This window comes from Aulonocara sp. 'chitande type north' Nkhata Bay, linkage group LG8 (genome assembly GCF_057382095.1).
Source record: "Aulonocara sp. 'chitande type north' Nkhata Bay isolate Kocher_YH1m ecotype deep benthic linkage group LG8, A_spYH_male_GT1.1, whole genome shotgun sequence".
NCBI lineage: Eukaryota > Metazoa > Chordata > Actinopteri > Cichliformes > Cichlidae > Aulonocara > Aulonocara sp. 'chitande type north' Nkhata Bay.
In genome coordinates, this window is record NC_141351.1 from 19,757,265 (window position 1) to 19,773,440 (window position 16,176).

General features: G+C 40.7%; 2 protein-coding genes across 6 annotated transcripts in view; one reads left to right on the forward strand and one right to left on the reverse strand.

Moving 5' to 3' along the window:
• Positions 1–12,243: 12,243 nt before the first annotated feature.
• Positions 12,244–14,171, reverse strand: LOC147323666 (uncharacterized). Its single transcript, XM_086304177.1, has 3 exons — positions 13,657–14,171; positions 13,269–13,547; positions 12,244–12,715 (listed from the first exon to the last, which is right to left on the reverse strand). Exons 1-3 carry the CDS (start codon positions 13,660–13,662, stop codon positions 12,560–12,562), a joined length of 441 nt encoding a protein of 146 aa, XP_086160303.1. The 5' UTR covers positions 13,663–14,171; the 3' UTR covers positions 12,244–12,559.
• The window catches only part of sdk2b (sidekick cell adhesion molecule 2b), a 280,187-nt gene continuing 277,305 nt past the window's right edge, over positions 13,295–16,176 (forward strand). For 4 of the 5 annotated variants that reach the window (XM_086304172.1, XM_086304171.1, XM_086304176.1 and 1 more), the window contains exon 1: positions 13,295–14,199. In XM_086304172.1, coding sequence (XP_086160298.1) covers positions 14,061–14,199 — 139 coding nt within the window. In that variant the 5' untranslated portion in view covers positions 13,295–14,060. The remainder of the gene's footprint in view (positions 14,200–16,176) is intronic. The other variant, XM_086304175.1, reaches the window with a different exon arrangement.

Here is a 16,176-nt window from a genome sequence, read left to right on the forward strand (position 1 = left end):
CAGAAGACCCTTATGAAGAAAACATAGAGGGAACAGTTTACCCTGCCTGGGATAGGGTTACTGGGGCCCCGCCCTGGAGCCAGGGAGGGTGCCCGAGGGCGAGCGTCTGGCACAGCCCGAAAAGGGGACATGGGCACATCCTCCTGCAGGCCCACCACCCGCAGGAGGTGCCATAGGGGTCGGGTGCATTGTGTGCCGGGCGGCGACCCGGCCCCGGATAAAGAGGATGAAGATGGATGGATGGATGGGTCATGGTTCTCAGTAGGAAAAGGGGAGTGTCCATTCCAGGACAAATTACTGCTATAAGTGGAGGAGTTCAAGTATCTTGGGGTCTTGGCACCGCTTGAGTGATTGGAGAGTGGAGTGGGAGATTGATAGACAGATTAGTATGGAATGCAAATAGGCTGTACTAATCTGTTGTGGTGACGAGAATGTTAAGCGTGAAAGCAAAAGTGTTGATTTACTGGCTGAACTGTATTTCCACCTGGAGAGTGACAAAAAGAATGATTTTGTGGATACAAGTAGCAGAAATTAGTTTCAAACCAATTTCTTTTGTTAAGTAAATAGCCCTAGAGTTGTAACACCAAAACAGCTAAATCTGACTGTGCCTAATTCCCCCAGTAAAATCTACTGCTGCTTGCACTGCATATATCCTTCAAGGAGCTTCTAAAGTAACTATTTACTATATCATAATGATAGATCCCTGCAAAACTTAAAACACACACATATTAGGAATCTGTTCCAAACATAGCACAGTTTTGAGCCACATTCCCAGAGCTCTTACAGATTTCTTCATCTTAAGTGTTTTCTTTCCTTTTTCTCTGTCTCTTTATCTCATTTTTCTACTATTCATCTTGATGACATCTGTAGAACAGCTCACTTAGAATATAATGAATGCCTGTTTCAAGTTGAAATAAGAGACATTTCATAAACACTCTTCTCCAGAAGGTGCACTTTCCTGTCAATATGAAAAAAACTGCTAAGCACTCAATCCTTAATCGAAAAGCTCTTTGCCTGAAATGATTTCTGCAAACTTCATGAATTATTTAAATGAATGAAAAGATGGAAGTAAAGTGGACCAATATGTCTGATCTTTGATACTGGAAGAAAAGGGGGAATAAAGAAAAAATACTGGACCCACTGAATGAAATGTCTCTTTAAGAAAGTGCTCTCCACTGCCTTGGAAGAAAAAAAGTCTTGTTTATTTTTGCATAGACAGCGATTGTAGAATAGAATACAGTAGCCCTTTATTGTCATTGCCCATGCACAAGAACATTGTATTAACTAGCTATAGGGGCCATTACAAGCATCAAATGAACTTGAATGAAATGTCTTTCATCAATAGAAAAATATGATAAGTGCATTGGAAAATGTGGATCTTTTGATTAAAAGATATGTTTTGTTTTTAAATAGAGGAAATACTTAAAATAAGATCTACAGTAACTACATTAAAGTATGAAACATACTTAAGACAGAGCTTACAATTCAAATTAATGTGCTGCTGTTGTCAAGCAGAAGTAAAAGTGCATTTATACTAACCTCATTATACATTCTCAGTATCAGTTCATTAAAGGTCAATGAATTTGGCAAACATCACACCATGCTTTATTTCCAATTTCTGCAACAAAGCATTTTGAATTTGCCACAGCACTAGTTCACTTTTGGCTTGTTTACCACAGCCACAGGAGCACTTCCCTCAAATATCTCTGTAATACTTATATTGTATGTAAAATGCATAGATTCTTAGCAACTATGCTGAAATTAACAAAATTATTGGGCACAAGATATATTTACATTATGGATTTATTAAGACACTATTTTGGGAACACATAAAGATATATTATTAAAAAAAAACAGGAAAATATTTCCAGAGCCAACAGCTCATCCCACGTATGTGACTTTACATTCAATGCAGAATTTAATTTAAGGAGAGAGACAGTAAGAGGGAGAACTTGCATTTCACTGAAATGTTTCATCAAGCATATAATAAGAAGGTGGGGTGTGAGGAAGAGAAATTTTTCAAAGAAGAAAGAAAGTTGGGCTGAGTGCTAGAACAGAGAAGCGGAGCTGACGTGTTGTCAGACGGACTCATAACCTGGTTAAGGCAGATCAGAAAAGGAGAGCCAGCGAGAGAGAGAGGGAGAGAAGGAAAGAGAGGCAGGTCTGTCATGCACAGCACGGAGCCTTTTCTTCTCCTGTTGTCAATTAGAGCAGGCAGCTCTGCACCTGCATGTGGATGCCAGGCCAGCGCTTCTAGCCAGCGTTCACCTCGGCACTGGGCCCGCTGTCCAACCAGCTCTTAATGAGGGGCTTTGTGTGGATAAAGGGGGCTGGTGCGTATACTCAGGCGCCCATACATGGCAATTAGGTTGAATCAATCCTGGGGAGAGCAATGTCTCTCTCTCTCTCTCTCTCAAATACGTTATTCTTTATACTTTACTTAAGTAAGACTGATGGACTGACATGTAGACAGGGAATTGCAAGATTTTCAAATGCGTGGGTATGAAAATGACTAATCCTCACGGAATGAATCATAGAGGATGACTTCTTTGCTTGATACGTTAAAGCAAAATTCATTACAAAGTGGAATTTACATAGTTCATGAAAAGCCCAATCTTGGACCAACAAATGGGTTTTCTATGAGGCCCACATTTAGAGGATTCAACACAATTTCAGTGGGATGCATTTCACAGCTGTCTTACAGTTGTTTTTTCTGCATAACACTGAAAAACAATTAGGATGCTTAATGCTCAAACAGAAAATGTGGGAGTTGATGAAATGAATTGCCAATAACTTGAAAATTGAGTTGGCTCCAAGATTTAAACTCTACAAACCTTGACTTTATGGTTTAAAGTGTTGCAAATAGGGACACATATTTACTGAGCTGTCACAGATTATGGCACTGAAATGTAAATTCAGTGTAGATTTTCACTTCAAACAGTATGCCACCCACAAATAGCTTTTGTGTTTTCTCTGAGAGCTAGTGTATGAAAAGTATACCTAAGTTATATGAATACGACTAATGGGAAAGCAGGAAGAGGGAGACTAATATGCAAACTGTCTCAGAGTAACCTACTATGCAGAGTTCAAGTGATAAGACTGGATATATTACCAAGCTCAAGCAGCGTTTTTCCTCTTCTACATTCATTAGAGGCTTCTTGTACATATTTTCTTTTCCTGTGACGATCGACATTCATTTCAAGAGACAGGACTTAGTTAGAAGTTAAAGGTAAATTTGACAAAGGACAAGGAAAGAAATTATTACTCATCAGTCACAGCTGAGCTGGGAAAGAAAATGATGAAAATCCTTATTTTGTACGATAGTCTCTCATTTCTCTGGGTGTTTGGTTTCTTTAAATGGAGCCTTCCCCCCATTAAAGCAAAGAGCTTTTCTAAAGCCACTCCTGAGATGTAGTAAAGTCAATCCAGAGGTCTTGTCACTCAAAGGCCTAGCATAAATGGCATGTCAATCACTGCTGAGAGCATACCTCTTTACAGGATCATTCCAGTGTGACAGAAATTTCATTCTTATTTTTTTTACACCGCCTGAAAGCAGTCACATTTATAGTTACCTGGGGTTATTTTTAAATTCAATGTGATGAGCAATATTTTTTCGGGAGTTTTGCCATCCAAGCTTTGTTATTGAATGGCTCCCAACATTGGTAAATCAGTCAGTGAAGCTAATCCATCTCTGTGATTGAAAAGATAACACACACATTTTGCCAAGCTACTTGACATCACAGCTTATTATGTTGTACCGATTTCAAAAGTAGCCTGTGGCTATCATGTTTCTAACCAAGCATATAATTGTATTATTGTTGCAAAGCTACAATACCTTGTGTTGTCCTATTTTATTTTGGTGTTTCATCTATGTTTAAAGACATTTTTTTTCATGTCGAAAGACAAGTTTGGTACATAGGTGCCCTTGATTTTGAGAATTAGGACATCCTCGATAAAAATCTATTCTCCTCAGTTCTTACTGGTAATGGGCATCATTCTACAGAATGAGATGATCAGTCGAGCTCTTTAATGAAATCTGAAACATTCATTGGTAGGGATGAGTACCGGTATCTGGTGCCATCATGGCACCGGTTCTGACATAAACGGTAGTAACCAGACCGAAAAGCAGCGCACATTTCGGTGCTTTATTTCAGTGCGTTTTTTCCTGAGATGTCACACACTTTGAATTCTAGCCAATCGTTTTACGTTTCCGAGGATAGTAGGCGGGCCCAGGTACGTACGTTCTTTTAGAGCAGAGCTATAGATTAAAAATGCCCAAGGTGAAGCGGTCAAAAGTCTGGCTGTACTTCACAGCAAAATATGCAAACTCAGCAGCCTGCAACAAGTGCTTTAAGGTAATACTGTGATACTGTCAAAGGAAGTAACACCTCAAATCCGATGAAACACCTGGCGACGCATAGCGTTTTTTTTAAAAGCCGAAAAATGCGCCGTATTTGATAGCTGCGGGTGGGTTGCCAGTTATCAGACCCGGAGCAACATCCCCCAAAAACCCGAAGAGGAGAGTCCTGGCCCCTAGCCCTGCCAGTGTAGCAGAAATGATGACGGATGATGATGCAGCAGCAGCCGTTCTTCTCTGCGTGAGTAGCTTAATGTTGTACGTGTACAATTTATGTTGTGTACGCTAACCACGTTATTACATTAATACATGTAAGGTGAACTAGCAAACATCATCATAGCTACATGCGGCTGTCTTCTTGTTTGATGGCAGATACTCCCTTCACCCTGGCCGAAAAGGCTAAAATGACCAAAGAAAAAGTGGAAAACAGTTAAACATGAGAGGTTTTTGGACAAAGTTTGTATTTTTTCCATTGTTTAAGCACTGCTTCCAGCCAAGAGTGATACCATATATGCCCCATAGCTGCAGAAAAGATAACATTGTTATCTTTTTACAAAAAAACAGCTGAACATGAGAGGTTTTTGGACCCATTTTGTGTTCTCCATTCTTTAAGCACCGGTTTGAGCACCGTTTAAGCACCGGCACCGTTTCAAAAGTACCGGTTTGGCACCGGTATCGGATAAAACCTAAACGATACCCATCCCTATTCATTGGTGATATCTTCTGCACCAACATCAGCTTATTGGACACTGTCAGCATGAACTTGCTTGCAGTCTCATTCTTCTATTTGTTTGCTACCTCCAACTCCGTTACCAAACTATTGGTATTCTACTTGTTCACTTCAACTTTGATCCAGATTTAGTCTCTGTAAAGTGATCATTGCATTGCTGTCAGAAAAACACAGTTTTTTCATGTTCTTTTACCAGCTATCATCTAAGTCTTTCTTGACCATCCACTTACTGTATATTTTTCATCAGATGCGGCCTCAGTCTTTTCCTACAGCTGGTCACATTCATCCACAAGAGCATATTTATGCGAGCCTCACGATGTTGGTATATTGTAAAAGTGATTTTCTGACGTGGGTCTGCTGTAATCGTACAGGGAATGACTCATGCCACGTTTTGAGCATTGACTCATGTGCCTTTTATCCTTAAAATAAATGCAATCAAAAAAACTTAACTGGGGCTTCTGTATGCACGTCTATCACACGCACATAGAAGCCCTAGTTCTGGTTCTAGTTCTTTGCATGTCCTTGAGTGATAAGCACATGTTTAAGAGTGATAGGTGTACAATGGAACCGCATTACAAAAGGCAAGAAGGAGTCTGGTGCAACTGTTAAAGGCAGCAGAAAATCTGTGGGTACTGGACAAAGGGGACCTTTACTACTAGGTTGAAAGGTCCCCACGTGCCTGACATTCAAAACGTCATGACCATTGTTTGGCAAGAGGCCAGAAGAATAATGTCTGCAAACTGGCATCGTGAGTAAGATCTACAGTTAGGGTATGTGGATAGAAGTAGATTTGATTTCGGCTTCATCGGAAAATTCTACATAGTGTCCCTCATTGCCACAACAATCAATCCCTGTGGACAAGCACATTGCACAGATGCAGCATGGCTGAATAAAGCTGCTTCTCTATTTTCTCATTAATGTCTCACCAACACAATTAGTCCGCGATTATGTAAGACAATGCGTGTTTAAAACTGAATAACATGTCAGATTAACTCTTATAGTCAGCCCGCTCATTAACAGCTGGTGGTTTCCAAAAATGTAGCATTTACATTTATAAGAAATCTGTAGGATTAATGAGCCTGTCAATTTCTGAGGAGAGAACTTTTGTTATTGACTACAATGATGCTACAAGTTTAGAAATAAGAATGAGTCTGAGGTCTTACTTCCAAAGTTCTACTGTGCTGACTCAAGATCTCATAATAATTCTGTTTTCTCCAATTTGTACACAGCTCTTTTTCAGGCTCCCTTAGAGGGTTTTTCAAGCATTAACAAAAATCTCTTGTCCTATACTGAATTCACTCCTGCGAAACCAGCTTTATTATTTTTAAAGAGAAGATGTGCAGTAGGTTACATGTTTTTCATCATTAACTTAGATCATACCCCCACGCTACACTGTGTATGCTACGCTTCAGCTAAAGTATATAATAAATGACAAAAAATATATAATTAATGCAAGATTGCCACACAAGAATTGCTGGATCCAACACTGAATCCATCATGTGTCCTTGCTCCTTGACTTTCTGACATGCTGCCATTATCTCCTCTGAGGTGCAGAGAAGAAAACAATCCCTCCGCAAGCTATTAAAAGATGACAGGGCCACGTCAAAGGATGAATTTGAAAAGGTAGTAGCTGCATGAATAGGTGGCACACGCTGGCCATGAGGACAAGTAGGCATGATTACAAGATAGGGTACAAAAATAGTGCATCAACATGTGGAAAACCTTAAAAAGTTAAAATATGAATTCAAAAATTCCAAAACAAAAAAAGTGCCTGACCAACAGATCTCAGTGAAGACTTACTCACAGCAAATATATTTTTAAAAAAAGGAAGTAAAATGTTCTTCAAAGAAAACCTCATGCAAATTTTCTCTTTTAGGACACCTTATCATCTGACAACGGGCCCTCTCAGGTCAGAGAAGGAAAACTGAAATAAAACTCCAGCAGCTGAGTGCCCTCCACTGCCTTCAACACTGTGGGGGTGTGTGGGTCAAGACTCCATCATGGAGTCCAGAGTAGGATACTGCCATTGCAGGAGAGCTGGGCAGCGAGTGCCTTTTCTGGCTCCAGGCTCAGTGACACATGCATTGACCTAAACACATATCAGTGGGTGGAAAAACATCAATGCTTTATCTGATGTAGGTGCCCAAGGTTTTATGTTTTCACCAATTATAGCTCAGCATTGACTGATGTTTGATCCAATATGCTCCAAAGACACACGTCAGTGTAGCCATGTGGTTATTTTTTGGTTAGTACTGTATTTTTCATATATAAATATAAGTTCATGTGATCAGATTCGACATTATAGAAGAGTTGGCATATAAGGACGAAGACACAGATGGTGTCAGTGTTTGGAATCTGTTCAATACAGTGCATGTTTTATACAGAAGGTTTGGGTAATAATGAGAGTTTGGATAGAACTGAACCAAACCCCCAAAAAGATGAACATTTAAATGGCTACATTTAGCAAAGTTCTGTTATATTAATTTTAGTAAGCCCGTAATGAAACTGAAACAAAAATACATGGGTGCTGTGCCTCTGTGACATATGTAATGATTGTTTTTCTGAACATTCTGAAGTGATTAATGTGTTCTTGCAATTCTTAACAGCATATATTCAACAACATGTATACATTTTATGTTTAAAATGAGCTCAAGTCAAGATGGCAACCAGACTAATGCGTGTCAACCGTGGTTAATAAGCATGCAGTCCTTGTAAAAGATGGGTTACTTTCAAGGTTTCAATATCCACTTCTGAAAAAGGGTGGACCATTATTTTGGATCCACAGGATGAACAGCATTCACAGACAATGTTTATTGTACATCTTCTTTTTCCCCCGCTAGGAGCCGCCACCGCAGCTCATCTCCCTCCATCTTACCTTATCCCTTATCCTATCGTCCTCCCTGGCAGCTCCATATTCAGCATCCTTTGTCCAGTATGTCCCTCCTCTTCACATGTTTGAACCATCTCAGCCTTGCCTCTCTGACTTTGCCTCCAAACTGCTCAACCTGAGCTGTCTGGCATATTCCTGTCTAATCTTGTCTCGATACCATCTTGTAAATCTTCTCTTTCACTCTTGCTTGCTACCTTTCTGTCACAAATCACCCCAGATACTCGTCTTCACCTACTCCACCTTGTCTATACTCTCGCCTTCACCTGGCATTTAAACTTTTCTATCTTCATTACCTCTACTCCTTGCATGCTCACTTTTCCACCTGTCTCACTCACACACAAATTATATCTTGTTTCTACTGACTTTTATTCCTCTCCTCTCCAGAACATACCTCCACATCTCCTGACTCTCAGACTCTCACTTCCATCTGCACTCTACTCTTATTACAGATCACAATGTCATCTGCAAACATCATAATCACTTAGTCAATGAGACTCTTGCTTGACCTCATCTGTCAACCTGTCTATCACCACTGCAGACAAGAAGGCACTCAGAGCCAGTCCCCGATGTAATCCCACCTCTACCTTGATCTCTTTTGGCACCCAATCACATACTTTCTCAATCCACAAAGACACAGTGCAACTCTTTCTGACCTTCTCTATACTTCTCTATCTACACTTAAAGCAGACACCATATCTGTAGTGCTCTGTATCAGCATGAATCCATACAGCTGCTCACTGATCGCCACCTCTCTTTTTAACCCAGCTTCAACAACTCCTTCACACATCTTTATGGCATGCCTCATCAATTTTATCCCCCATTTGCTACACCTCTGCACAAAACCTTTGTTCTTGAATACTGGAACCAATAGACTATTGTATAGTACTCTATTCCTCAGACATCCTCTCACTATAAAGATTATTTTAAACAATCTGGTTAAAAAGTCCACTGCCCTCTCTGTGGGGATTGCAAAAAGCAAAACAAAACACAAACAAAAAAACCCCACAAAGTTTGCTCAACAAGGTACTTTTTTATTCTTAAGTGTAGCAACTGCTACAAGGTTATTTGCAAAGCTGATGTGAATACAACCATATTCTATATATTTTTAAATAAAGGTAGATGACATTATACTCTAAGGCATGCTATCTTTAGGGGGAGATTTTGGGTGAACCAACCATGTAAACTGGTGTTAGTCAGAGCTTACTCTCTTGAGAGCGTGAGAGTGAGAAAGGGAGCAAAGCGCATATGTGAATCAGAGGCTGATGCAGTCAACTGCAATCTTTTCACGGGTGCTGCGTGATTATATCCATAAACTAAGCAAGAAAACCACAAAACATTCAGGCATTTTAGTAGATGTGGAAGATATGAAGCAGTGCAGGGAAGGGGAGGTGGTGTATTTCCTGTGAGGCAGGAGATATTAATTTATAAGCAGAAAAATCAAAAACAACAAACAGACTAATATTTTGTTAACACACCTCACCTGTTCCTTGTGTTTGTACCTCAAACCACTTCTTTGCCTGAGACAGTTCTCTGCTTCTTTTTTCTCTCTTCCACAAGTTCCACACCTACGTTTTTTACCTTTCTTTTTGCGTTGCAAGCCTTCCTTTGCCAAGGTTGGCACAGCTCTGCTTTACATATTTCTTTTCCATATTGACCATCTGTCTCACACAAACAGCTTTTTGAATGATCTCTCTCTCTCACTAATGAATACTATTGGATTTCTTTTCTTTTACTCCTCTCCATCTGCGAAGATGCCTATGATTAAAGGTTCTTACATAAATTAGAATGACATTTTTTTCAAATATTAGTTGTTTTTAAGAAATGCAATGCAATGTTACCCTTTTTGCCTCCACGTCTTGCCTTGTAAATGTGATAGATAGATATCACAACCTTTGCAGTAATGTACGAATGAAAATTTCACTCAAGGGTAGCAGTTTATTTATTAAGCATAGTGAGCCCAGGATGTCATTATTCTATGAGAACAGTAATTAGACTGCAAGGTTGTTTGACTGCGGTAGGTGGTACATGCATATGAATTTCATCTCTGAACTCATTAAAACATTTATATACTCTGTGTGTGCGTGTGTGTCAAAAAACAAAAAACAAAACCCGACATGCAGTTTGAGTACGACTAAGACTGCTTATAGGCAAGTTCCTAAAGATTCCAAGACTTTAACTGGCCTGAACCTAAATGAACATAATAATTCATCTAAACTATTCTGTTCTCTATATTGTGTTTCTTTGACTGGGGTGGTTCAGATGGTCAGCAGGGCCTTCCTCTGTCAAAGGGACATTTTGACAGATCTTTATTGTAATTGGCCTCACAGGTAATAAGAACCACTCATCACCCCATTGGTCTCCCGCTGTGCTTGCATTCCCATTATCCCCCACTCGTTCCAGTTCATTAAACCTCTAGCAAGACTGGCCAGAGTGGTGCAGGAGAGGATGGAGCTTTCCTTTTGGTTAAGAAAATCCATATTCCTTTGATGCCTATCCAAGCTCTAACTGACAGAGAAATATTAATGGTGTGAGAAATGTTTGATAAATAGTTGTAAACCCTTTAAAGACCTGGATCTGCTGCTCTACTTTTTTTTTTCTTACGTGTCATCATTTTACAAGCTATATTATCCCATACGAAAATGTTGTTGGAGGTTAATGAATCCAGTAGTACTCTCCAGTTATCACTGGGGTTAGTTCTATATCGGTTAGTTCTATATCAGGACAGCAGAGTAGGAAATGTTTGTGTGTGTGTGTGGAGGAGGAGGTGGAGTTCAGGGACCTTTCTGAAGCATTCAAGAGTCTTCCCTCCAGCCTATCTTCCTCTTGGTTTTCTGACCTCTCTCGCTTTCCATCTGGGCATAATAGAAAATTCCTCTGATATCACTTCACTTTTTAAGCTTTTGCTGTGTTTTTTTCCCATCTATATGTAGTCATGCTTTTCAAGTTCTTACCAAATGCAGGTGAAAGTCAGAACTGCCAGTCAGACTTTTGGTCTGAGCAAACAGCAATGTATTTTGTCATTCAAAGATGTCTCTCCATCTCTTTTTTTCTTTTAATGTGTTGCTCTCCTTAAGGCCTCTGAAAAGAGAGGTGGAAATTTTAGCTTAGAGCCTGTCTTTTATTTTGTTGATTGAAATGAAATGAAAAGAGTGGTCAATGCTGCACTTCACACTCAAAGGTTCATTTTGAAATAGGTAACAAAAATGTGCTCTTTGATAAGCTGTGGAGCAAAAGGTGTGAACACATCACCAAAAATAACCCAAAACTTACCATTGTTTTTTTTTAAATGTGTTTTAAAGGCATTTTGCTCCAAATCATGCATTTCATCACTTGAAATAATGTCCAATCATTCTGCAAAACAAAAAATGAATGAAAATCAGTTGTGAGGAACAATGGTAAGACACACACACACACACACTTGTTTTCATATCTTAGTGAGGACATTGCATTGACATAATGCTTCCCAAGCCGCTTACCCTAACCCTAACCATCAAAAATGAATGCCTTATCGTAACCCTCAGCCTAAACCTAACCATACTTAATTGTAACCCTGAGAGTAAAACCACACTTTGAGCCTCAAAAATGCCTTCTAACTTGTGGAGACAGGCATTTTTCCCCCATAAGTGACTGTTGGTCCCCACAAGTATAGTAGCATGCCAATTTTCTGTCCTCACAAAGCTGTCTAAACATGTACACACACACACACACACACACACACACATTTGAGAACTTGCAATGATACCATTTTGGTCATTTAGAGAAAATTGAATGCATTTTCTCCACTTACTTCACATTTTTGATTCTTTTCTAACTCTCTTAACTCCTTTTTTCAAAAATGCCATTTAACTGTGTGTTTTAAACATTGGTATAACTTGAAATTACTGCACGCGACTAACTCTTGATCATCATTACCAGTTGCATGGTTACTACGTGGGCTAGTTAAAAATAACATGTCTCATTCTGAAGTGAGTACAGCTTGCACTAAGCTACTTTAGCACCTGTGATCACAGCTAGCCATTGCTCAACAACACCAGGAGCTAACACCTGGCATTGTTGGCATCTGCAGGGAAAGGAGGGGTGTGGGGTGGACACACACACACACACACACACACACACACACAAATGCACAAACAAATGGATTACCACTTGTCTGCAGAAAGCTATGGCTCAAAATACTGTGTCCAGGGATTTTCAAAATTACCCTCTTGCTGAGTTCAGTCACAGTAAATACTTGAAAAATCATAACTGGTTTTCTGAGATGCCCTAAGGCTGGCCAGGGAAGCACTCCATCTTGATTTTCATGATGGTAACTCTCCTATTATTAACTTTGTGCAAGGTATCGCATTTTTGAATAAGAAGGAGAAAGCCAAAAGGAAGCTGAAACTCTTGTGCGGAAATAGCAGAAGCTATTATCATGGTGCATTATTTCCAAGCTGCCCTGTGGTGGCTTAGATGGGCCTCGTCATTTGTTAAAACAACAACAAAAACAAACAAACAAAAAAAAAACCCATTACAAACACTAAGCACTCCTGTTTTCTCCTGGCAAGGCACTGTCATTTTCAGGACATGAACATTTGCTCAGTCAGGCTCTCTCATTCTCTTCCTTGACTTCCACTTTAGTGATACTGTCATTTTGGAAACATTTGCTCACCAACCACCCTTCTCTGCTCTTCCTCCTTCTGTCTTCCAACGATTCTCTTCTCACAGCCTCCTCCTCCTCCTTGTTTTCCTCCTTCTCCTACACACAGAGAAGATAACGTGCAGCAGTTTCAGTCTTGGCTGTGTAACGACTTAGCACACCCATTTGCGCCTTTTATATTCATGCCATGCACCTCAAATAGCATCGAGAATTACATCCTGTAGCCTCAGCGAAAAAAGGAAAAGAGCAATACAGAAAGTGCTACAAAAACATACAGTATCATAGCTCAAAGTATTAAAATGCAGCCAAAATATAAATCCCTCTAATGATACCACGGGGGATAAAAAGTACTACAAGGTCAGTAAACTCAGACACATTAGCCTATAAATCCCCGCAGAAATATCATAGTGATTTCTCCACAGGCACCCTAAGAACCACTACATTCTTGGCAGCACAAGCCGGACGCATGCTCCTTAAATCATTTTAACAAAGGACTATATTCATTCCACCTTTGTGTAATGTGGAAAGCAATAAAATCCTCTCCTGAAACCATGTGCTTGGCTGTATTGTAACAGGAGATGTGTTTTTGCGCATGGCCGCATGGTGGCATCATGCGCTGCGCTGCTGCTGAAGCATCAGATCCCAGCGTTACCTCACGAAGAACCCGGGACTCGTCCTCATCCGAGGCACCGGCAACCGGGCTTTCCTCTACGGCACGGCTCCCACTCTCATCCTGTGACTGCATGCAAGTTTCTCTCCCCACCGCCCCCCATTCTCCGCTCAGCGAACTGCTGTAGTTCTTCTCCGCTCCTGTCAAAGCAAATTGGCGACCTTGACGGTGCGCTCTGGGGAGGAACTTTACGGGGGGTGTGCTCCATTTGTGGCGCTCCTCTTCAGAAAGGAAAGGATTCGAGGAAAAGTCTGTTCTGTGCTTTGGAGAAGAAGAAAAGAGAAAGAACAAAAACACCTAAGCACTCCGCCGGGGACAAGGCGAAGGAGGAAGTTAAGTAAAGAGAAGAAGACGAAGAAAAAGAACAAACCAGCATCTCAAGGACGCACGACGTGTAAGTGGGGAAAGGTGTTCTATGAGGTGCAGCTTTCCTTCTTACAGGTGCAGCAAGAGACAGACTGTACTTGGACTTAACCTGGATTCATCTAATTGAGTTGCATCCTTCAGATAAACAAACGCGCTCTGTTTCGGTACTCCTACGAAAATATTTTACCATCAACGAGGCTCGTGGAACTGCAGCGAACTTAGACTGTAAAACAAACACACAGTTTGACCGAATTTCTCCGGTCGCCACAGGCTACGGCAGAGGCTTGGTTTTGCGCTCCGAGGTCGGTGCGCTCTGCTCGACTTTAGTGGTCGCAGGTCCTCCTGACAGAGCGAATCAAGCAGCAGGCGAACGGCACCACAGCCACGGCGGGACTCGGCCACTACGGCATGCTTAAAGCTCACCGGGCACTTGTTGTCCAGTCCTCCAGGTTTGGGACCATGTTTGAGGACTCCTTTAACAGATCGATGTGGCGCGTCGCATGGATTTTATTTTTTTCCTTACTCATCCACTGCGCACAACCTCAAGGTAAGAAGAGTGTTGGATCGCTACTGTACCGATGAACCGATCACACCGGCCCATTGGTGTTTGTAGCTACCTGCTGTGTTAGATGTTAACATGGAACCCTTTCCGGTGTGGTGTGGCACCGGAGTTTTGCAGTCTTCATCCTTTTGCACGTAGCCCACAATTTTCTCATTAGGCTTCACATCAGTGAGATGCTGAGCTCTGTTAAATGTGGCACCACTCTCACGTTTAATAAACATTTAAAATAGGCTTAGTTTTCCCCCACACTTAACGTATATCAAACTTCATTGAGTTCATCCACACCGATGTGGGTTAAGTCTAGAATCTAATGAGACACATTTTAAGGTTTCTCAAGTTTTCAAAAAAGACCGTTTTAACGAATACTCTTATTTATTTCTTTTTTTTTTACTGCTGTTTTTTTGTTTTACAGTTTGAACATGTATAATGAGCCCCTCTGATGTCACGTGCCATTACGAGCCAAGCTGTTAAAACGTTAAGCTGATTAATAAGTACAAAATAATTAATCACTCTTCCCCGCAGGAAACTAAACTTTGCACGGCAAACAAGCGCGGCAAACAAATACATACATATTGAAATGCAACGATTAGAGCGGGCACAGAGAGGTAAAGTATCAAATGTTGAAAATTAATTGGTTTTCTGAGAATTATGCAGCCTGAGCGGAGGGAAGCACCAGCCAAGTGTGGCAGTTCACAGGGAATCGGTGGCGTTTATCTTCTTTTTTATTATTATCTGTTTTTCATGAGTCAAATTCTCAGCGCAATAATCCCACAAGATCTCCTGTAATATTTCTGTGGAGACTCGGTGCCCAGAAAGGGAGTCTACTGTAACCTCAGGCATTCTTCCTTTCATTTTTATCCACCTATCACAGAGCTGCAGGGTGTTTTATTTTTTATGCTGTTATGCTAAAGTCGGTTGCTTTTTTTTTTTTTTTTAACTATTCTAAAAGAAAACCTAGTTGCTCCGGGAGATTAACGTGTACATTACTGTCACTTTGATTCAAACGCACATTTAGTGGGGTCAGGAGTTTGCACCATGGGTCCTTGCTGTTGCTCCAGGGGTTCCTCGCTGAAGTAGAGCCTGGAAAATTGCTAGAAAATGAAAATGGAAACATGATGAACTTGACTGAGGGTTGTCCTCTTTCTTCACACTTCAAAGCTTCATCACACACTGCACAAAGTGGAACTCTTGTACTGTGTCTCTTTGACCTCTCATTCAGGCATGTTCAGAGTATATATGTTCAAACATATGTACTCTGAACATGGATCAGGAGACTGTGACAGTCTCAGGATGACAATCTTCTCATTCTTTGCTGCACCACCTCCGCTCAGGTTGTTGGGATTCAGGTACTGATGGCTCTATGAAGAGAGAGTATTGCCGCTCAAGATAGACTCTAAGCTCTTGTGGGGCTTACTCAATAATACAATGTAGGAAAGATGAATTTAAAAAAAATGTGCACACACAAACAAACAAGGCAGATATCCATCGTTCACAGGGGCATATCCCCGCGTTTGACATTTACAACAGATTGATAACTCATGTGTCCTAGGGATTAAGAGTCCTGACATTGTTGCTTTCTCGTTTTCTATAACTGCTTCTCTCCTGCTGTTTGTATCTGATTCTAGATGCTTTGCCCCACTCTTCTTTCTTTCCTTCTGAATGCTTATTTAACCAAGCAAGTTAAATAAGAACACATTATTTACAGAGGTGGCCCGGGGAGAATGTTTTGCGAGTTTTTCTGTGGTTATGCACTGATGCATACAGAAATTATGCATGCATGTGACTATGTATGTTGGGGATGAAGGCTTGCAATCACTCTCACTCTCTTTCTGCTCAATCCATCCAGCAGCAGCTCTCAGATTCCATCACATAGTCACTCTTGGGTCAGAAAATGTAGGATTTAATTGGACTCTCTTCAGACCATTCAGAGTGCAGCTCGTTGAAAGTGACCCCAGTGTGGGA

What these genes read in the sequence shown, in the direction of transcription:
- LOC147323666 (XM_086304177.1), bottom strand. An exon ending in AGTCCCGGGTTCTTCGTGAG is followed by an intron (nt 12,716 to 13,268) that starts GTAACGCTGGGA and finishes CTCTGTGTGTAG; the next exon opens with GAGAAGGAGGAAAACAAGGA.